Consider the following 24,218-nt stretch of genomic DNA (forward strand, 5'->3'; position numbering starts at 1 on the left):
CTAAGCAATCAAGACAGCTGCTTACAACACGCTGGGACTGCACAGACTTCTAAGATTAAAGTAAAGACCACAAGGATCAGAAGAGCTGCCTACAGAAAACTAAAAAGGCATCTATATCTTTAAAAAATGAAAAAAAAATTAATAAAACAAAATAAAAACATTTGCCACGTGTGATGCAGTGGTAAAGAATCCTCCTGCCAATGCAGGAGATACAAGAGACACAGGTTTAACCCCTGGGTTGGGAAGATCAGAAGGAAATGGCAACCCACCCCAGTATTCTTCCCTGGTGGATCCCATGGACAGAGGAGCCTGGCAGGCTACGGGCCATAGGGTTGCAAAGAGTCAGACATAACTGAACGTGTACACACAGAAATTTAATAAGGTAAAGATGAACATGGGAACAAAGGAGGAATAGACTTTTATAAAAAAGAAGAGAAACAGTAAAGTGTTAAAAGAGAAATAGCAAGCAAAAACAGTGAGAGTATCTCTCACCAAACTGGAAATTTAAAAAACCGGGGACCTGGGAGTCCAATCACTAAAGAAAGCGGCAGAGCAAGCCAGACTCCAGAGGGCGGGGAGGATGCTCCCCGCATCCACACACACACGCTGGTCTGTGTGAGAAGGCACTCTGTGGGCGCCAGTATTCTTTCAAATTATGTCCCATAGTTTCCAGGCCCTAATCTCCAAACAATGTAAAAAAAACTGCTAACGGTTTAACATCATGAAGAAAAGAATTCATACAGGTCCTCTCGGGGTAACCTAAGGAAAAATACCATTTATGCAGGAAATCAGTACACAGATCCACTCCTGCCCATGTACCCAGTCCTGAAGGTACATGTCTACCATGACATGGTCACAGAGAACCAAACAAATAAGGTGATAAATCTGAGGTGCTTGTTTGTGTCTGACACACAGTAACTGATTAATAAATATCAGTGTTAGAAGCAAAATGAAATAATGCATGCTGAATATTCTTGAATGAATACTGGAATAATTATTTTCAAATGCAGAACACAGACAAGAAAGATGACTTAGTGAAAGTGACATAATGCATAGACAATATGTAAAAGGCACAAAAGAGGGATTTTAAAATCTCTTGATTTTCAAGGAAAAATTATTACTGATAAATGGAATCAATTTCACTAGAAGATGAGAAAATTTCATTGAGACATTTCATAAAAATCTTTTTAGCACAAAAAACAAAGTAAGAATGTTAACAAGTATGAGACAACACAGTACCGATACTGAGTCAAAGATGCCAAAAAATGTAGGAATAAAGAACACCTTCTCTTTCTGAACTCTGCACGGGTAAGGTTCCTTTTTGGCAAGGAACCTGGATCACAAGAAACAAGTAAATAAGCAAATGGTCTCTCTCACATTCACACACACAAACACAAGTGATTTACACAAGCCTCCAGTCACATTTTCTCTCTCTCCTATGTTTGAAACATGTTAAACAACAAAGTGCCAGAATGAGTGAAGGAAATAACTAAGATATCCTGGGAAAAACAATCACCACAAGCTTTACGAAGGAGTCAGCAGCAGCACAGAATTAATTCAAGTTCGTTTCTAAATATCAAGTTCCATGCTAGCTTTAGGTTTAAATTTGGGAAATGGCTAACACAACTTAGCCCTGCTGAGATCTGGTGGCTGCTGAGAACACAAACAAGTAAACGAAGACTTCTGGGTTGATCCCATCTGCTAGAAAACAGACTGTATGAGCTCTGTGAAAAGCTTATTAGATCCACGTTTGAATTTCATGAGCTTATTGTGGTAGCTGACACACAGTGGGTACTTAGTAAACAAATATGGAAATTAATTGTGAACTAGCCAACTGGAAGAAGACAAGCAAGGTATACAGTCTACAAACCACTCCTTAGCAACAGGAAAAAAAACAGCATTGATTCCAAGAATCCAAAAAGAATGGCCACACAATTCAAACTTCATCGGGAATTTTTGCAAAAGCTGCCAAGAAGCAGGAAAGTCTACGTTACTTTCTTCTGTGACTCTCCTCTGTTGCTGCTCACTAGGAGATAAAGCATAACACAAGGAGTCACAAACAAGGAGACAGGAAGGAAGGTGGAAGCCAACAGGTATGGAAAATTCCCACACAAGAAAAGCAGTTTATGAGGCAATGAAATAAAGAGCAAACTAAAAACCACTCAGTATTCACTGAGATCATGTGCCACAGTCAAAATACTCTCTGCTTCCAAACACAGCGCCTTCAAGATGTTAGCAAGTGGAAGTGGTTTTCCTTTTCAAAAGAAAAAAATACAACACACAAAATTTTCTCAGTGTATTTCTACAAGAATGTGCTTGAGAAGCCCAAATAAGGAAAGTTCAAATGCTGAAAAATGCTAGAATAGACTACAGTGAATCACAAAGGAAAGAGCCATCAATGCCATTCAAAGAATAGGTAACTGTGAAACACTAGAAGTTATGTAGGCAGCAAATATTCTTGATAAGAAAATAAATATTAAACTGTACTCAGCAATAAGCATAAACTCCATTTTTTTTTAACATTCTAAATTTTACTTACCTATCATCTTTAGCAGAATAACCAACCAGAAAGCAACATGCCACAGATGAAAGAACACTGGACTTGAGGTCAAAAGGTCTAGGTTCAAACACAAACTCCACCCAGAAGGATGGCCACTCAGGGCAGACCATTCTGCACAAGTCCCAGGCTACTCAGTGTCACTGTGACAACTCCAGCCGCCTGGGGCACTTTCTCTGACACACTCGGGCGTCAATCAGCACCAGCTGTCGTGACTGTCACCCATGTGTGAAATGTCCACTGCTCAGGTCACAGGCAATGATAACCAATTTTTTTAAAAAGGTAAATTTTCATTTGTATTTGAAATGAAACTAGTAAAATTGTTTGAGTATTTTGAGTTCAAATAATACAGAATTATAAAAGATATATGCTTCCCTGGTTGGCTCAGTTGGTAAAGAATCTGCCTGCAACATGGGAGACCCAGATTCGATCCCTGGGTAGGGAAGGTCCCCTGGAGAAGAGAATGGCAACCCACTCCAGTATTCTTGCCTGGAAAATCCCATGGATGGAGGAGCCTGGCAGGCTACAGTCCATGGGGTAGCAAAGAGTCGGACATGACTGAGTGACTAAACCACACAAAAGATATATACCAGTCTGCCTTCCTTAAAAGTTTATACCATTTTAGATAAAAATGACATAAAAGCTGCCACTTTAAGGTAAATAATTCAGTGGCATTACAAAGTACTGTACAACCAACTCTACCAAGTTCCACAACACGCTCGTCACTGCCAGAGAAGCCCTCACCCACTGAGGACTGCGCCCCACCCCTGCTTCCCCGCAGCCACACCTGCCCTCTATTAACTTACCTGCTCTGTGAGTTTCAAGAGCGACATCGCACAATACACAATACACCACCTCTGGTACCTGGCCTCTCTCACACAGCACAGCATTTTCAGGGTTCATTCACGTTCTGTCACGTATCAGTATTTCATTAACTTTTATAGCTGACTAATACCCCAGGCTATGAAGAGACCATCAATCCCTCGCCCTTCATCCATTGACAGACAACCGACGTCACCGCCTTCTGCCAACCCTATGTAGTGCTGTGATGAGCAGGGGTGTGTGTGCATCTGCTTGAGCTCCTATCCTTAATTCTAAATTTATCTGGGCAGGTCTTCATTTCACCTTCACTTCTGAGTGACAGCTTTACTAGATACAGAATTTCTGCTGACAGTTTTCCCTTCTCCAACTCCTTCTGCCCTTTGGTTTCTTATGAGAAGCCCGCAGCATGCTCATCACTGCCGAGGACCCTGCCTGGAGGAGCTGCCTCTCGAGCTGCTCACAGGCTTTGCTCGTGGCCCCAGGGTTTAGACCATGTGATGATGCTATGTCTCGGTGTAGGTCTCCACTCTGACCCTCCTGGGCTTCAGGGAACCTCCTCAATGTGTAGATTTGTATCTTTTGTCAAAACTGGGGGTCAATGGCCATATCCCTTCACATCCGCCATCTCTTCTTCAGCGCACACTCCACTGGGCACCTCAGTGCCCCTGACGCTGCCCCATAAGCCTCTCAGGACCTCTCACTGCTCTTCCTTCTACTCCCTGCTCCTCAGGCTGGACCGTTTTCAGGGACCGGAGGCTCAGCTCACTCATCTTTCTCCTGCCAGCTCAACTCTGCTACTCAAAGTCTCTAGTGAGTTTCTCTTTCATTTACTGTATTTTTCAGTACCAGAATTTCTTGCTTTTTTTAAATACTGACATACCTTTACAGATATGCTCTATCTGCCAACACACTGCTCTGTTATCTTTCAGCATCTGTCCACTATCTCCCTTAGCTTCAGAACATAACTGAGGTGGATGAGGTTCACGTCTGTCTAGGAAGTCCAATGTCTGGGCTTCCTCAGAGACAGTTTTTGTTAATGTCTTCTGTGAAATGCATTCTCTGTAATTTTTGGTGGAAACCCAGACATTTTGAATATTATCATCTGCTAACTCAGGAAATGAAATATTTCCCCCTTTTGGGTTTGTTTTGCTGCTTAGTATATGCTGTAGCCATGTATATCTAGTGACTTTTCTAAACTATTTTTGTAAAGCATGTATTCTTTGTCACATGTGGTCTCTCAAGTCTTTCTTACTTTAGCTTATATTCAACCAGTGTTTGAAAGAGATCTCCTTGCATGTGAGGAAAAAGGAGGTGGTGGAGGGAGGAAGCTAAGGGAGCAAGGACGAAGACAGGAGCAGGCACAGCTGCTCACAGCCTCTGCAGACCATGGTTCCGCGCGGGAGCCCTGGTCTCAGCTTCGCCTCAGCCTTCGCTTCTGCCTGCCCTGAGCCTGCATCCAGCCTTGAGCGTGGCTTTCAAACCCCTCCCCAACCCTGCCCCGGGCCAACACGGGCACTTCAGATCCCCTCCCGATTCTTCCTGCCTGGCTGTGACAGCTAGTGTGTGAGCCCGGCTGTGATCTCTGCCCGGCCGCTGCAGCTGGACCCCAGCCTACACAATTAAGAAACGCCTGCAGCTTTCTAGCTTTCCTGCCCAGAGTTGCAGATTAGGTAAGAGATAGACAAGCCAACTGGGTCAGTCCTTTAGGCAGCCCCCACACAGGTTAAGACAGACAAAAACGATTCACCACAAATAAGTTCTGCTCCGCACTCTTCAGGACCTGGCAGAGCTAACTGTCAGCATCCAGAGTCCCAAATTAGGATCTGGCTGTTGCCATCTTCAAGGAGGGTGCGGTGACGGGGACAGGGTAGAGCAGGGGCAGGTGAAAACACCAAAGAGCTTTCCTACTATTTTCAAGTGGCCTTTTCCTGGATTCAATAATCCCCTAGATGCTGCTGACGTTTTTCAGAGTTCTGACAAGTTAGCTCTGCCAGGTCCTGACTGAACTGTGGAGCTGCCTACTCTTCATTTTGCTGACATCACTGCACTGTTCGTTTGTGAATGATACAATCAGTGCACAGAAACAAATCTCTGCTCAGCCCAAATTCCACAATATAAAACAACAGAAAACATAAGCCAAGATCTACACTGTATTCTAAAACAGATGAACCAAAGTTATACCTAATTTACCTGGCCATTCTGGATAGTCTTTTCCCCAAAACTAAAGCTTACCTTCTTTTTTATGCCAATATTTAAAGCATCAAAGCTTTTTAATAATTAATTTTTCAATTCAATTAAGAAAGCATAATATTTTCAACAAATGATACTGGGACAACTTGGTTTTTCACATGCAAAAGAATGTGAGGAGATACCATATACAAAATGTAAATGGGTCATACACCTGAATGTAAGAGCTCAAACTATAAAATTCCTAAAAGAAAACATGGAAGTCGATCTTTGCAACTTTGGGTTGGCAAACTATTTCTTAGATACAACCCCAAAATATAAGCAACAACAGAAAAAAAACAGATGAACTTGGGACTTAATGAAAATAAAAACTTTTGTGCATCAGGGAACACCGTCAAGAAAGAAAAAATACAACCCACAGAACGAGACAACATAGTTCCAAATCATATATATCCAACAAGGGACTAAAACCTGCTCCACTCTGAACTCTGCTTTCAGACAGGCTGTGAGGTGCTATGAATCTTCATGGAGTTTCTCTCTGGCACCTTTTCCTGTCCTCATGCTTATCATAATAGCTTCACACATTCTCTCCCTATCACACTGCCTCTTTTATACAGTAGACTGAAAACCAAATAAACAACTCTTAACACATAAACCAGACAAGGGTGCAAGCCCAAGTGAAAGGTGTGGGGGAACCAGCACACGTCGGTTTCCATGTTGCATCTCGACATTTGTTTCAGGTGCTCAAAGTCCTATTTCCCAAGTACAGTTTCAGGCCATGGGACCAGATGTCTGGTCTTGATGACTGTGTTTAAAATAGACTGCAAAGAGAGACTTTAAATGAGATGATGCTATGCTTTACAATGTGTACACATAAGTTGGGTTTCACGTGTGTCTAGTACACAAGCATTCTATACAAACTGTAACAGAGCATATATTTATATATAAGCATATATATATATACACACACACCTGTATACGGACATGTGCATGCATGTGTTTAAGGGCGTGTGTATACATTTATATTCATATATACATACATACATTCAAGCATCGAGAGAATAAAAATCTATCCTGAAATCATATGCATCGTATTATCACAGGAAAATTAATTAGGTAACATGTAACTGCATAATACTATTTTCAGTAACAAAACTAAGATGTTTTCTTGCATTTATGCTCATTCTAGAATGATGATCACATGAACCAATGGTAAACTGGATTAAAAGTGTCTTGCTCACCTCTTACTGTAAGCTTGCTGTACAGTTGTGAGTTCACTTCCTTGTCTCGCTGGAAACGCCGAAACTCATCAACTGCTTCTCTCATGATAGTAACAGCCAAGACAAACCCCTTTAAACAAAATAAAACATAGTATTTAAGAAAATTGGACTTTAACAAAGAAGGAGAAATTCTTTTACTATTTAGTTTTATGTTTTTCCTTCAATTTATACTAGTTGTAAAGCATACAATAAATGAAAACAAAAAATGACAAAAATAAACACTACAAAAGGAACACAGTAATGCACAGAATAAGATTTACAATTCCCACTAACCCAAAAGAAGTTTTAAAACTCACATCTTAATATGTACTTCAAGTTAAACATCAGGAAATTACCTCCAGTGAGGAGAAAAGAGAGAGAAAACAAAGAAGCAGAAGTTGCCTGTGTTTCCTCTATACAGCTGTGTGACTGGTTAGGACTGCGGGGTCAGCCTGGGGGCACCCCATCAAGTGACCCGTGCACACACAGAGACGGGCCGCATCCCACTCAGGAGGAAACCCGACAGCCCACCACCCCTGTGGGGCCCTCCCACCACAGCCGCATGTCCACACACTCCAGCAGGACGCGAGGAGCTCGTGCAACTGCAACTGCTGTGCCCTCTGCCCCACACCTACTCTGCACACGGCGCCTGCTCTCTCCCAGCACAGGAGGGAGCTGGGCTGGGACACGGAGCTGCCCCCCAGCCCCGCCAGCAAAAGTGCTCTGTGATGTCTCCAGCTGACGTAGCTGGAGGGCTGCAGAGGACTCTGCTGCTGCTACTGCTACGTCCCTTCAGTCGTGTCCGACTCTGTGCGACCCCACAGACCGCAGCCCACCAAGGCTCCCCCGTCCCTGGGATTCTCCAGGCAAAAACACTGGAGTGGGTTGCCATTTCCTTTTCCAATGCATGAAAGTGAAAAGTGAAAGTGAAGTTGCTTAGTCGTGGCAGAGGACTCTAGAAACCCTTTAACAAAGTGCAGTGACACACAGCAGCAATGTCACATTTCAAAAATCTGATCAATTTATCTTTTAATCACCTGAACTCTTAAAACTGTATTCTAAATACTTAATGATTTAACTTAATTTCAAAATCTTTTCTTTTTACCAGAGGAGCCCAGTAGGTGTAGAGATACCCTATTTTCAATGCTGGTACAAACTGTGAGCAGGATACTATCAGAAAATAGAGATTCAAGAAAAACTTGAATTGTTCATATAAAACCTAAAAAGAAAAAGAAAAAAAAAATCAATATAATCTCTTCAAGAAAAATCTTTCAATCCATAAATAATTAAAATCAGCATAATATCTAACTATATTTCCACTAACAGTGAGAATATGCCGAGTCACAATAAACTTAATTTTGACAATGGCTTTCCAATAACTAAATCACAGGAAAGAGCTAAGATTACCTCAAATTATATTTAAAATAAACTGAAAAAAAGAGTTAGAACTTTCAAATATGTTAAACCTTTTGGTTTTCTGTTTCCTTGTATTCAGTCTTCCAGTTTTCCACATTCATCTTTCATAAATCTTTACATTCATATCACTCAAGACACACAGGAAAATCTTCCCAATGTTAGTAAGTCATAAATTCAGAAAATCTTTTGGGAAAGTGGTGCAACCCTATATTTATGAAGTGGAAGGAAAAGTTATGACCAACCTAGATAGCATATTAAAAAGCAGAGATATTACTTAGCCAAAAAAAGCCCATCTAGTCAAGGCTATGGTTTTTCCAGTGGTCATGTATAGATGTGAGACTTGGACTGTGAAGAAAGCTGAGCGCAGAAAAATTGATGCTTTTGATCTGTGGGGCTGGAGAAGACTCTTGAGAGTCCCTTGGACTGCAAGGAGATCCAACCAGTCCATCCTAAAGGAGATCAGTCCCGGGTGTCCATTGGAAGGACGGATGTTGAAGCTGAAACTCCGGGTGTCCATTGGAAGGACGGATGTTGAAGCTGAAACTCCAATACTTTGGCCACCTCATGTGAAGAGCTGACTCATTGGAAGAGACCCTGGTGCTGGGAGGGATTGGGGACAGGAGGAGGAGGGGATGACAGAGGATGAGATGGCTGGATGGCATCACCAACTCAATGGACATGAGTTTGAGTAAACTCCAGGAGTTGGTGATGGACAGGGAGGCCTGGCGTGCTGCAATTCATGGGGTCGCAAAGAGTTGGACACGACTGAGCGACTGAACTGAACTGAAACACTCAAACATGACAGCCACATTTTCTGAATGTGAACATTAGGTAGCTTCAAAAAGATCCAGTGAATAAGCAAATCATCTATAGGTATGCATTCACACACATAAAAACACTAATCTCTTGCATTTACTTCCCTCAAAGTATAAGAAATGACATAAAAATATGTAAATTATACACCAATTTTTATGAAGAAAACTACCTGTATTTCTTTATAGTCTCTTGGTAGTTGATTTTAAACAATATTTTCAAATATAAACTAAATTAAAATCATCATTCAATAACATCTTTTAGGAATGCAAATCCTATATTTTCATCTTTGTTTCTTAATTCAAACAGAATAATCCTTAAGAAAACCCAAGATCTAGTATATTAACAGACTTCTATCCAAAAATGCCTCACTTATTAGATTTAAATTGAAAATCAAAATGGAAGAAAACTTGTGTTTATAGATGGGAATACCTTAAATAGCACACTACAAAAATAATGAAACTTACAAACTTGCAAATTGTAAATCAAAATCTCCTTGGATGCCAGTTTTAAATACAACTTGGAAGGCATGCAAATTTTAACAAGGGCAGAGCAATGGGTTAAGTACTTATTGTTGACTTAAAGAGGCCGGAATCACAGTTTTTATATAATGAAGCTGTATACATCATCACACAATTATGTGTGTGACTGAAAAATCAGTTACATTGATAACACGTTTATATTTATAATCACATTCAATTGCTGTCTAAAATGTTTTGAATCATTTCATAAATTAATCTCAGCAGGAAAGAAAGCTCTCTTTTTCCTCAGTGATTTCTTTAAAATCTCAGTTAGCATAAATTATATCTATTAGCAATTCAGAAATTGCCATTCGTGCTAAAAATGGCATAGAATTCCTACTGTGCAATTACCAAATGTTTCTAAAATACTACATTTTAGATGAAAAGACTAATTTAAGAGATAATCTAAGGAAAAAGTCATTCCCACGGTAACAGTAGTACAGACATATCAACAGGTCTCTTCAGGACAACCATCCTGAAGGCTGCGTGAACTCATTTGGGATCAAAATTAAGCTGCACTGCTCACCCTGGACACTGCAATCAAGACTCTATTGTTTGCAGAGTGAACTCAGAGGGCGTCAGGAAAATGTACAGTATTTAGCCAATCTGGGAGTATTTAATAATTTAAACCTAAGGAGAAAACAGTAGCTTCATTCAATAAAGATGAGGATATTTATCTGCCTGGAAGACAGTTTACAATTTATTGTCCTGACAAAAGAGCAGTCTTTTAACTATGGAGGCATTAGTTTTGTGTGTTTTAATAAAGAAGCATATTAGACATCAAGCATCTGACAACTATTGGATGGATTCGGGCGGATAGTGATGCTAATCAATGCCCAATATAAAGTCAGCATGGTTATTTAAATAAAAACATGAAAGCTAAAGCAGCCCTCATTTCACACAATTGAGTATTTTTTGCAAAAGAGCGTAAGACCTAATACTTAAAATGTGTTAAAAACTTCGATAATGGAAAAATAATCAGCACCAGCTTTCTTTTGCCTTTAGAAAGATAAATAAATCTATTAAAATAGGGAATGAGGCAAAAATAAATCAACTATTCTAAATACATATAATCTCAGCTTTATAATTTAAGACAAAAATATCACTGGCAACAACAAAAAGTAATAAATATTTAAATTTCAGAATTTAAATTTAGCGTAATACCTAATTAAAGATAACTACTGATATAATAACAAAACAAGGCCTGAAATGTATAATGTGAAGTAGAAAATAAATCTAAAAGTGCTTATAGATATTTTGTTACTCAGTCATGTCTGTGTAAAAAGTTATTTTACTTTGATTGAGACGCCACTGGACTTCATCAGTTCAGTTCAGTCACTAAGTTGTGTCTGATTCTTTGCAACCCCATGGACTGCAGCACGCCAGGCCTCCCTGTCCATCACCAACTCCCGGAGTTTACTCAAACTCATGTCCATTGAGTCAGTGATGCCATCCAACCATCTCAGCCTCTGTCGTCCCCTTCTCCTCCCACCTTCAATCTTTCTCAGCATCAGGGTCTTTTCAAAAGAGTCAATTCTTCCCATCAGGTGGCCAAAGAACTGGATTTCAGCTGCAGCATCAGTCCTTCCAATGAATATCCAGGACTGATTTTCTCCAGGATGGACTGGTTGGATCTCCGTGCAGTCCAAGGGACTTTTGAGAGTCTTCTCCAACACCACAGTTCAAAAGCATCAATTCTTTGGTGCTCAGCTTTCTTCATAGTCCAACTCTTACATCCATACATGAATACTGGAAAAACCATTGCCTTGACTAGATGGACTTTTGTTGGCAAAGTAACGTCTCTGCTTTTTAATATGCTGTCTAGGTTGGTCATAAGTTTTCTTCCAAGGAGCAAGCATCTTTTAATTTCATGGCTGCAGTCACCATCTGCAGTGACTTTGGAGCCTAAAAAAATAAAGTCTGCCACTGTTTCTCCATCTATTTGCCATCAAGTGATGGGACTGGAAGCCATGATCTTAGTTTTCTGAATGTTGAGTTTTAAGCCAACTTTTTCACTCTTCTCTTTCACTTTCATCAAGAGGCTCATTCATCTTCTCCTTCTCTTGCGAGAACTCTTAAAACTACAACTCCCTGCTGAACAACTGTCGACTGGAGAATGTTGGATCCCACTAAAAAGATACCCCGTGTCCAAGGGCAAAGGAGAAGCCCCCGCAAGACGGCAGGAGGGGTGAAATCGCATTTAGAATAAAACCCCTTACCCAACAGAGAGGCTCAGAGGGCTCAAACAAACCTAGTGTGCAGCAGGACCCAGAGACGCCACAGACTGAGCCAGAAATGCACCTGAGTGACAGCCTTAGCAGGCTTTAAACGTTATATACACTCAACATTTCCCTCCAAACAAATTCCCAGTCAAAATTTATGACTTATTTTCTGGTAATTTTATGTACCTTTATTTGATTATTTCTACAATGATATAAATGTGATGGTTATCTGGAACTGAAGGCAATAATCAGACTATAAATTTTCTTGAGTTGAACTCTACTATGTGGCTATTAATAACATACATGAAAACAAAAAAAGAAGAGAAGTATATGAATTATTTCACAATTATCTGAACACCCATGGTTCAAAGGTCTCTGATTTGGATATGACAGAATTAATGAGAGAAAAAAAATGAGAACAAAGTTAGTAATCTCCAATATCCAGTGCATTTTCAAGAATTTAACAATCTTACCCCAGGTATAAAGGTAAATATATTATATTTCTGATTTTTTATAGAATTTCTGGGATGTTTTTCTTCACACTTTTCCGGACATCCAAGCCACACTGTACGAGCTTTCAATTCTCTCTTTCTTTGACAAATATTTATCAGCCAATCACAGCAACTGCATGAAACAAAAGATACATATTGTGTATGCTTTTCTAGATGTTTTAAAATTAATTCTAAATATCTAGAGCCAATATTGTTTCTGTATTTACCAGACACCAATGGCTTATCTACTGTTAAGTAGTAAGAGATTTCTTAAAATGGGTCAGCTATACTAATTTAAATATGACATAAAAGTACTGAAAGAGCTTACACAAGTTTGTGATGACTCCTGGAACCTCAGGGAGATTACCTTCCCTGTTTAGACTCATTGGCAAAATAAAACCATTAACATTCTGAAGCAGTCAATGCCGCATATACTGAGGAAAGAGTCACTACTTCTCAATACACCACTGGGCGATTCTGACAAAGGCTCTTAGATGTCAATTAATTAAAATGTAACCATCCTCATCTTGTCTTAGGTAGTCACTTTTTTCCTCCTTTAAAAGATGACTTTTCTGGTAGTATTAACATAAAATTAAGACTTATGACTCAATGCAATGTTCTGAAAGGATACCAACATTTAATGGACTATCCAAATTGTAGTAAATGCCTGACTATTTTCAGATAGCTACCTTCACCTGTGAAGTGCAGATTTTGATGCTAAATCTACCCTGTTGCTCCAACAGTGCCAGGGCTCCCAGCGTACTAACTCATCCCCTTCCTAGACGTCCCTTTCCTCTGCTCAACCACTACATCTGAGTAGAGCATATAAAGCTTCTAGTGGGAGAATTTTTCTTAAAATACTTCAGAAAATGATGAAAAGATATCAAATTCATCTTTATTAAGCATAAAATAATCATGAATTTAAACTTCAGTATTAACAATTCAGTTTAATTAAAATTTCCAAAATGTAGAGAAAGACTCACAATGGTTTATTTAGGGAAGGGAAGTTGAAGCCAAGGCTAGAATAGAACCACCAACCAAGAGGAGGCGGCAGACATGCCTAACTTCACTCTGTGACAAAGTTAACATGACAATACCAGTCTCAGAAGGTATGACAACGAAATGAGGGTGACATAACTGGACTTAGGTCAAATTCACTGCATGTCTTCCCTCTACTTCAATCATTCTGAGGTTATTCTTTTAACATCACTTTACAGTGCCCGCTTCAGCAGCACACATGCTAAAACTGGAACGATACAGAAAAGGTTAGCATGACCCCTGAGCAAGGATAACATGCAGATTCATGAAGCGTACCACATTTAAAAAAGAAAAAAAAAGAAATCACTGTCTAACACATAACACTTAGATGTGCTGTATGAGGGAATACACTAGGTGTTTAAATTGCAATCAGTTTATTCCTCCTGAATATCCACCAAGTTCCTGGCTGTGCTCAGAAAACCTTAGGTCTGGAAGAAAGCACAGAGCTCAGTGCTTCCCTGAGAGAGGCAGGCCTTGTGCCAGGACCTCACCGTGGACCTTGTGATGTCACAGGTGACTTCATAGAGGTTCCCTAACTCCTACTTTTTCACTATTAGTAGCAGAGTGTCACAAATAATTTACTTACATGTTGGAAGTCTAGCAACCTTAGTTTTTTTCTATACAGAGTTATAGAGAAAAAATAAACCACTGAACATGTGTTTTTAGCCTCCTGTTTTTAGCTCTCTAACCTTATAGTTCACTTCAGTCGCTCAGTCGCGTCTGACTCTTCGTGACCCTGTGGTCACTGAAAAAATGTGGATTTTCCAGAGTTTATGCTGGTATCAACATGGTCTACCGGTAAAAGGCTCCATAAATGTAAAACCACTGTCTTCGTCACATGACACTGTAAACATCTACTAGAATAAAACCTCAGTATCGACACCACAATCAGCAGCACATGAAATTAATATCCCAGTAACTTCCCAAGTGTCGTAGTCTATAAACTCTAAATTAAATACCAAAGGCCAAAAACACATATTCAACAGTTTATTTTTTCTCAATAACCCTGTACAGGAAAAATTAAGGATCCTCAGTGATCAATGAAAAGAAATAGAGGAAAACAACAGAATGAAAAAGACTAAAAGATCTCTTCAAGAAAATTAGAGATACCAAGGGAACATTTCATGCAAAGATGGGCTCAATAAAAGATAGAAATGGTATGGACCTAACAGAAGCAGAAGATATTAAGAAGAGGTGGCAAGAATACACAGAAGAACTGTACAAAAAAGATCTTCACGACCCAGATAATCACAATGGTGTGATCACTCACCTACAGTCAGACATCCTGCAATGTGAAATCAAGTGGGCCTTAGGAAGCATCACTACGAACAAAGCTAATGGAGGTGATGGAATTCCAGTTGAGCTATTTCAAATCCTAAAAGATGATGCTGTAAAAGTGCTGCACTCAATATGCCAGCAAATTAGGAAAACTCAGCAGTGCCACAGGACTGGAAAAGGTCAGTTTTCATTCTAATCCCAAAGAATGGCAATGCCAAAGAATGTTCAAACTACTGCACAATTGCACTCATCTCACACAGTAGTAAAGTAATGCTCAAAATTCTCCAAGCCAGACTTCAACAGTATGTGAACTGGGAAACTTCCAGATGTTCAAGCTGGTTTTAGAAAAGGTAGAGGAACCAGAGATCAAATTGCCAACATCCACTGGATCACTGACTAAGCAAGAGAGTTCCAGAAAAACATCTATTCCTGCTTTACTGACTACACCAAAGCCTTTGACTGTGTCGATCACAACAAACTGTGGAAAATTCTTAAAGAGATGGGAATACTAGACCACCTGACCTGCCTGTTGAGAAATCTGTATGCAGGTCAGGAAGCAACAGTTGGAACTGCACATGGAACAACAGACTGGTTCCAAATTGGGAAAGGAGTACGTCAAGGCTATATATTGTCATTCTGCTTATTTAACTTATATGCAGAGTACGTAATGAGAAACACTGGGCTGGATGATGCACAAGCTGGAATCAAGATTGCCAGGAGAAATATCAATAACCTCAGATATGCAGATGACACCACCCTTATGACAGAAAGCTAAGAAGAACTAAAGAGCCTCTTGAAAGTGAAAGAGGAGAGTGAAAAAGCTGGCTTAAAGCTCAACATTCAAAAAACTAAGATCATGGCATCTGGTCCCATCACTTCATGACAAATAGATGGGGAAACAATGGAAACAGTGAGACTTTATTTTTTTGGGCTCCAAAATCACTGCGGATGGTGACTGCAGCCATGAAATTAAAAGAGGCCTACTCCTTGGAAGAAAAGTTATGACCAACCTAGACAGTATATTAAAAAGCAGAGATATTACTTTGCCAACAAAGGTCTGTCTAGTCAAGGCTGTGGTTTTTCCAGTATTCATGTATGGATGTGAGAATTGGACTATAAAGAAAGCTGAGTGCCAAAGAACTGAGGCTTTTGAACTGTGGCATTGGAGAAGACTCTTGAGAGTCCCTTGGACTGCAAGGAGATCCAACCAGTCCATTGTAAAGGAGATCAGTCCTGGGTGTTCATTGGAAGGACTGATGTTGATGCTGAAACTCCAATATTTTGGCCACTTAATGCAAAGAACTGACTCTTTTGAAAAGACCCTGATGCTGGGAAAGGTTGAATGAAGGTGGGAGGAGAAGGGGAGGACAGAGGATGAGATGGTTGGATGGCATCACTGACTCAATGGACATGAGTCTGAGTAAACTCTGGGAGTTGGTGATGGACAGGGAGGCCTGGCATGCTGCAGTCCATGGGGTCACAAAGAGTCGGACACGACTGAATGACTGAACTGAACTGGTGAAGTCCAGTGGCGTCGCAAGATTAAATAAATGCACAAAAGCCTGGGGCGCTTCCAGAACTGCCACTGGATTATGCAGACAGAAGACAGAGAGACAGGTGCTACCAAGTAAAGAAAATACTTGTAATTAAAAAGTACATGTAACTGAGCGCTCAGTTAAAGTTGCAGGTATTGTCCCTTGATCCATCACACCAGAGCAAAGAAGGCATACCACGCTGACCCGGAGGACGCCGAGTGGACCACCCAGAAGGACCCCACTGACCCACGGGAAACCAAGATCATTCTGAGGAGGAAGAAGAAAACTAGGTCCCAGACGAGCCCTCTACAGGATGGAGTTGGGTAAAAGACTCCTGCTGCTCGGCCTCACCAATGCAATTCTGAACTTGGGTATGTGGGGCTATGCCCCTGTCAGTAATAGACAGACTCCCCTGGTGGGTATCGTCACTCCGTTATGGGGACTTTAACAACAGAAAGGAACTTTCCTCTCTCTCACCAACCATAACCTTTCTTTTCCCTCTGGTGTTAGAAGAAGCCATCAATGGGCCAGGGACATAGGGTCACATTTAACATGAACACCAACCAACCTTATGGAGATAACAAAGGCTTATTACCTCATATATGAGAATTAAAGAGGAAAAGGGCTCCCTTACAAAAGGGGGACAGGCCTCCTGGTGCCTTGAGCAATACTACCAGGTCTGGGATGAATATTTCTGGATGACTCCTGAGAAAGGACAGTTGATTGCCCCTGCTACTATTTGCTGGGAACAAAAAGAACAGAAAGTTGGATTTGGAGACCATCCCCTAGACCCAAAAGAATTGTTATTTGTCCCCTGAACAAAGTAAACAAATCTTGGAAGTTACCTATCACCCCAATCAGTCTGCTCAGTGGCCCGGTTCCGACTGGAAATATAATCCTGGAATCTGCTGGGTAGCCCCCAATGGGACCCAGTGGCTCTGTGGGCTTAACTTATGGCCATGGTTACCAGTTGGCTGGGTGCGGCGTTGCACATTAGGATTTGCTTTCGCCCATGGCAGAATTAAGCCTAGCCTACACCAGCCTCCAGTAAACCTGCCTTATCTGCATGCAAGATGGACACGATCTGTGTTCCAATGGTATGACTATCTTGCTGCCTTGTTTATACCCTCTGTAGGGACAACGGATATCATGGTTAAGGTAGAGGCCTTAACTAATTTCATTAAACAGGCCCTCTTAGACAGTACTAAAGCCATTCAAGCTTTGAACGAAGAACAGATTCAGATGAGGAAGGCAGTAATTCAAAATAGGATGGCATTAGACATACTCACAGCAGCCCAAGGAGGGACTGGCGAATGGTGTGTACATCCCTGACCTGTCTGAAGATGTATCTGCTGCCTTGGAGGATATGCAAAATCAAGTGAAAGCCATGTCTAATGAACTGTTGTTATAGTAATCTTGATCATACTGCTTTGTGGGCCCTGCTTCCTACAATGCCTTGTGAATTTTGTAACCCAGAGGTTGATAGCATTCTCTCATGTGGGTGGCAGGAGGGCTAAGGTACAATATATCTCAATAAATGATCCTCGTTATGGAAACTAAGAGCATCAAGAGGGGGGAATGAAGAAGGAATTCATAGGGCCTGGACTCCATCTCAGGCCTGTCTGTGCTGATTGTGCGCGGCCACCTCTCCGGACTCTGAACTCTGTGCTTAGCGCCTGTGGGAATGACAATGGAAGGATAAGACCCCCTCTGGGCAGGGGAATCTTGAAGAAGAGAAAACAGACACTAATCACCCCTGCCTCCGGACACTATCTATCAGAATGTAAGCACAGGCTTATCGGTTATTAACTATTTGGAATGTAACTGCGAGCTTATTGATTATTGACTGTTTGAACACATAACACATGAATGATGGGGTTATTGTAGTTGTATTTACCCTTCCTTTGTTTATGTAAGTCTCAAGGGAATTGGGGTAGTGGGTTTGGACACGTACACATGGGGTATAAAAGATTTTCACAAATGCTGGTCAGGGTCCTTGGCTAAGAGGAGACTCTGCCTTGGGCCCGCCGGTGTAATAAACTGCACTCCACTTAAAAAAAAAAAAAAAGTACATGTAAGTCTTAGGGAGTTATAGAGCTAAGGCAGAAAGTAAACATGAGCAATTTTTGAAGGCAAAGAAACAAGAGTAACATACACCGGTAAATACTGGTGAGTGAGAAGGAGCAGCAGAGAGTTGCCCCTGGAAGAAGCCAGGAGCCTGCACCCAGAACAAGGGCAGGGGCACAGAAGGCTGCCTCAATGACTCATCACTCTGAAGATACTTTCCTATTTATATGCAAATTGAAACAAAATTCAGTAATGCACAAAGTATCCTTTTTACTTAAAACATTTTAGGATTAGTAACTTTTCACAGATGCCTCTATAATCAAAGTAGTACTCCAATATTAAATAAAGCATCTACATACCAAGATCCCGGCTTCTAAAATTTTAAGTGACCATAATTAGGTAACTTCCAAAAATTTAGAGCTTCCTGAATCAATAAATAAATATTCCATCCATCAAGTATCTTCGGTCACCAAGCCAGAAGTAACCCGGCAGTCCTGCCCTCCAGAAAGATTTGCATTTTCCCACGCTTCTGCACTCCAAACGTGCTGCAGGTTAACTGAGAGGGTAGAGGTCACTGAGATCCAGGAATAATCCCAGCATTTGATACCGGCCCCTTCATATGGAAATGCCACTTTCATGGGACAAGTGGAGTGAAATGGATAGGGAGTGAAATGTAAATCTCCTGAGAAAGGCATTACTGCTCCACTTCCACCCCCAGAACTACACATCTGAGTGCATCACAGTAACTCATGTGGAGGACACTCAAACATTTAGAAGACAGATCACAGAAAAAAATTTTCAGAATCAAATTTGTCAGAGTTGGAATTTTTGCCAAATAATAAAAATGAGAAGGCAGATCTTAAGCCATGAAGAAATTAAAGCCGACTCAATCCCTGAAGAATTTTAAAGTAAGCCTTACTAGTCACAGAATCTACAAGTAAAAATACACAGAACTATCTCGAACGCACTAATATTATTTGCTACCTTTACTACAATATTCACTAACATTTTCTTCTGCAATTAAACTAATTTTACACAACTTCTACTTTTTGATCCATCACCTAATAATTTTAGTAACACAATTTTATAATGCCTTGCTGTTGGGTTAGTCACTCAGTTGTGTCCAACTCTTCGCGACCCATGGACTGTAGCCTGCCAGGCTCCTCTATCCATGGAATTCCCCAGGCAAGAATACTGGAGTGGGTAGCCATTTCCTTCTCCAGGGGATCTTCCCAAGCCAGTGATCAAACCCCGGTCTCCTGCACTGCAGGTAGCTTCTTTACCATCTGAGCTACCAGGGAAGCCCCAAGCATACGAGTTATAATCCCTGGTATTTAGTAAACAAAACGGTTAATGAATATTCAAAACTGGAAATCTGTAAGAAATAAAGAAAATAAGACCAATGTAAGTTGCTAACTGTAAACTGTGTCCTGTAAGGTTGTTTTAATATCTGTAAGGATTTCCTAGTGCAGCAGGTGTCTACTGAACACGAAGCATGGCCACGTCTCAGGTCACTCTGGTTCACACGGAAAGAGACACTCACAAGTAAAGCCGCTATGATGGCTCAGTCAGCTGTGCCCACTCGATCACCATTTCTTAAGACAAAGACCTTACATACATGTCGAGTGTATGTTACTCGGCTGTTTTAATTTTCCCAAAACATGGTTATTTTTGCTGCTAACATCTATATTTTCAAATACATCTTCAGTAAGAAAAGGAATACTATAAATGAAATCCAAAATTTGCCTATGTTCCATTTGGTAAAAACAAAACCCTGTAAGAGACCAAAAATAACTCAACAGTGTATTCAGTGTTGTTAATGCTCACAATTCCTGGCAAATATCTGACCAGGACGGGTAAGTCACCTCTTCTACAGCACAGGCCGTCGTGGAGCCCCACTGCAGACATGAGACCACATTATGTCCTCACAGCTTTCTGTCTGTCCGTGCCTGTCCCCACGTCCTCAGTCTTCAGAAACACTGTCACCCAGGGATCCTCTACACACCACAGACGCTCATCTCCACTTCAGGATTCCTTTGGGAGGTGTTCTCTCCTGGAAGGTGGCAAATCAGGACCTACTGCCCCGAGACCACAAGGCTGTGTCCTGGCACTTGCCCCAGGCCATGGAGCAAAGAGGGAGGAAGGGCTCTGGCTAGTCAAGTCAGACTCTTCTTCAACCCCTAGGTTTCCCCTTAACTCTCATGACAGGGACTCTTCCAGTTCTTGGCTTCAACCATGGTGAGAACACGCACCTGAGATGGCACCATGGGGTCGAGTCCGACTCCCTTCTCCACCCCACGCTAATGAAGAACACAGGCCACATCATCAAACGTGCCACCCAAATCCATCCACTGCAGCTATCTCCTCAACCGACAACACTGGCCACCATTCCCACCGTAACCACCCCCACGATTTCACAGCTGGTGTTGTAACGGCCAAGCCTCTCCCTGATGGACAAACAGTAATAAAATTATGCAAGGTTTGATATAAATGCATGATTATTGACCTTCCTTTGTTGATTACTGATGATCTCTATCAAACATGGCCAACTTTCTCTATTTTTTAGGCCTCATCTGTATCCCAGACACCTTTTCACTTAAATGAACTAATGGTCCCAATCAAGGATAAAAGTCATCTTCTCCAACATTATTTCACTGTTCCTCCCCTATTTTTTCTGTCGCCTAAAAAAAGGAGTATAAGCCTTCCTTTCCAAAACTGTCCTTTTCTCCAAGGTACCCCCCTCCTTTCCCAGTCACAGACCTATGCCACATGCCTACTGATGCTTTTAGGAAAGTCATCGTTGAGGGGTCTTGCACTATCATAATAATAACAACAACGCTCAACCTCTATCTCCTGCTTCTGGGTCTGACACAACTGTCTTAGACCAATCCAGTTCAAAACAGATTTATAAAAGGTACCACAGGTACCTCACACTAGTGAGAAGGGCCATCTTTAAAAAGTCTACAAATAATAAACGCTGGAGGGGGTGTGGAGAAAAAGGAACCTACGCTGCTGGTAGGAATGTAAATCGGTACATCCACTAGGGAGAACAGTATACTGAAAGTCGCTCAGTGGTGTCTGACTCTATGACCCCATGGACTGTGGCCCACCAGGTTCCCCTGTCCAAGGAATTCTCCAGGCAAGAGTACTGGAGTGAACTGCCATTCCCTTCTCCAGGGGATCTTTCCAACCCAGGGATCATGCCCAGGTATCCTGCACTGCGAGCAGATTCCTCACCATCTAAGACACCAGAGACGCTCAGGGAGAACAGTATGGAGGTTCCTTAAAAACTACCGTCACCATATGATCCAGCAGTCTCATTCCTGGGCATATATCTGGAGAAAACTCTAATTCGGAAAGATACATGCACACCAATGTTCACTGCAGCACTGTTTACAATAGCGAAGACATGGAAGCAACCAAAGTGTCCACCGACAGAGGAATGGATAAAGATGTGGGACATATATACAATAAAATATTACTCAGCCATAAAAAAGAATGAAATAATACCATCTGGAGCAACATGAATGGACCTAGAGAATATCATACTAAGTGAAGTCAGTCAAAGAAAGACAAATATCATGTGATAGTGCTTATATGCAAAAGCTAAACAATGATGCAAATGAGCTTATTTACAAAACAGAGTCACAGATATAGAAGACAAACTTAAGGTTACCAAAGAGGATAGCAGGGGGTGGCAAGGAAGGGGGTAAATTAGGAGTTTGGGATAAATGTATACATACTACTATATATTAAACAGATGAACAGGATACAACACAGCGAACTATACTCAATACCTTATAGTAACCTATAAGAGAAAAAAATCTGAAAAAATATACAACTGAAAAAACAAAAATACTAACAAGGAAGTATATAGGAAGACATGTGTAGCTATATGCAAATACCAAGCTGTTTTATGTACGAGACTTGAGCACCCATTGATGCAGTAACTGCAGGGGTCCTAGAGAGCTTCCCTGGTGGCTCAGTCAGTAAAGAATCTGCCTGCAACACAGGAGGCCTGGGTTTGATCCCTGGGTCAGGAAGATCCCCTGCAGAAGGGAATGGCTACCCACTCCAGTATTCTTCCCTGGAGGAATCCATGAACAGAGGAGCCTGGTGGGCTACAGACCAGGGTTGCAAAGAGCTGGACACATGTGTGACTATCACTCTCACTTTTCAGGGGTCCTAGAACCAACCCTCCACAGAGGCCAAGGGGTACATATAAAATTATAGATGGAAAAGAAAGGAACACAGTTTATAAGTATCAATTTACAAATATCAATACAGTGACAAGAATCAATTCTACCATGTATTAATTACAGAGTCACTAATTGTCTCCATCTTTTAAAGTGTTAGTCACTCAGTCGTGTCCAACATTTCACGATTCCATGCACTGGGGATTGCCAGGCTCCTCTGGCCATGGAATTCTCCAGGCAAGAATACTGGAGTGGGTTGCCATTTCCTTCTCCAGGGTTTAAACATTAAATCATCTGACAAGAAAAGTGAATTTGGCTTTCTGTCCCTTTTGGATTAGCACTGTTTGGTTTTGACTAAGGTTATTTACACTCTCTAGGATGTCATTTAGAGTGGATTCTTTAGTCTGACACGGAAACAAATGTGTTGAGAAGCTAAGCTTATAAATAACAATGTAACCTCACTGAGCAGGAGGTTAGGCACCGATGGGGACAAACCTGGTACAGAGGAACTTCCATCCCCCACAGACAAACCACTCCAGGCCTCTCTTTCTTCGCGTGATCCTAGCTCGTGGTAAAGTGTGGTAATCACTTTCGTCGTTCTCAAAGCCCTCTTCAGACATCATTAGTGGCATTTCATCCAAGTGTGCGGACTCATCCTCCAGCTGGTACCTGGAGAGAGGAAAGATCAGAGCACTGAGGTGGGGCAAGCCGTCTCCTGTCTACAGTACGAGTTTCACTCAGGGTAAGAGCTGGCCCAGTTCTACTAATCACACTTTTCTTTTCTCCTCATACTAAGCTAACTTTCTCATACTAAGCTACATGAACCAAGAACTTCCAGATGTACAGGCTGGATTTAGATAGAAAAGGCAGAGGAACCAGAGGTTATATTGCCAACATCTGCTGGATCACAGAAAAAGCAAGGGAACTCCAAAAAAAAACATATACTTCTGCTTCATTGACTACACTGAAGCCTTTGACTGTGTGAGCACAACAAACTGTGGAAAAATTCTGAAAAGAGATGGGACCACCAGATCACCTTACCTGTCTCCTGAGAAACCTGTATGTAGGACAAGAAGCAGCAGTTAGAACCAGACATGAAACAATGGACTGGTTCAAAACTGGGAAAGGATTATGTCAAGGCTGTATACTGTCACCCTGCTTATTTAACTTATATGCTGAGTACATCATACAAAATGACAGGCTGGATGACTCACAAGCTGGAATCAAGATTTCCAAGAGAATATCAACATGACTTAGTGACTGAACAACAACAAAAATGGTTAAGTTGTAATTCGTATTACCTATGCTTTTTGTTGTGTCTAACTCTGTGACCCCATGGACTGCAGCACACCAGGCTTCCCTGCCCTTCACCATCTCCTGGAGCATGCTCAAACTCATGTCCACTGAGTCGATGATGCCATCCAACCATCTCACCCTCTGTTGTTCCCTTCTCCTCCTGCCCTCAATCTTTTCCAGCATCAGGGTCTTTTCCAAAGAGTCAGTTCTTTGCATCAGGTGGCCAAAATACTGGAGCTTCAATTTCAGCATCAGCCCTTCCAATGAATATTCACAGTGGATTTCCTTCAGGATTGACTTGTTGGATCGCCTTGCTGTCCAAGGACTCTCAAGAGTCATCTCCAACACCACAGCTCGAAAGCATAAATTCTTCAGCACTAAGCCTTCTTTACAGTCCAACACTCTCATCCATACATGACTACTGGAAAAACCATAGTTTTCAGTAGATGGACCTTGGTTGGCAAAGTGAAGTCTCTGCTTTTTAACATGTTGTCTAGGTTTCTCATAGCTTTTCTCCCAA

At 41.3% G+C, this 24,218-nt stretch overlaps 1 protein-coding gene and 1 non-coding gene across 5 annotated transcripts in view; one reads left to right on the plus strand and one right to left on the minus strand.

Annotated features, from left to right (window-relative positions):
* Positions 1-24,218, minus strand: part of ATP9B (ATPase phospholipid transporting 9B (putative)) — a 162,077-nt gene that overhangs the window by 116,032 nt on the left and 21,827 nt on the right. For 2 of the 4 annotated variants that reach the window (XM_043443762.1, XM_043443763.1), the window contains exons 2-5: positions 22,898-23,071; positions 12,271-12,421; positions 7,931-8,044; positions 6,808-6,916 (exon numbers count right to left, since the gene is read on the minus strand). In XM_043443762.1, the coding sequence (XP_043299697.1) occupies positions 6,808-6,916; positions 7,931-8,044; positions 12,271-12,421; positions 22,898-23,071 (548 nt within the window). Of the gene's footprint in view, positions 1-6,807; positions 6,917-7,930; positions 8,045-12,270; positions 12,422-22,897; positions 23,072-24,218 lie in introns of those variants that run through there. The other 2 variants (XM_043443764.1, XM_043443765.1) reach the window with 2 other exon arrangements.
* Positions 13,505-13,611, plus strand: LOC122425964. Its single transcript, XR_006265104.1, has one exon. It is a non-coding gene; the product is annotated as a U6 spliceosomal RNA (small nuclear RNA).

This window comes from Cervus canadensis, chromosome 23 (assembly GCF_019320065.1).
Source record: "Cervus canadensis isolate Bull #8, Minnesota chromosome 23, ASM1932006v1, whole genome shotgun sequence".
In the NCBI taxonomy this organism is placed as follows: domain Eukaryota; kingdom Metazoa; phylum Chordata; class Mammalia; order Artiodactyla; family Cervidae; genus Cervus; species Cervus canadensis.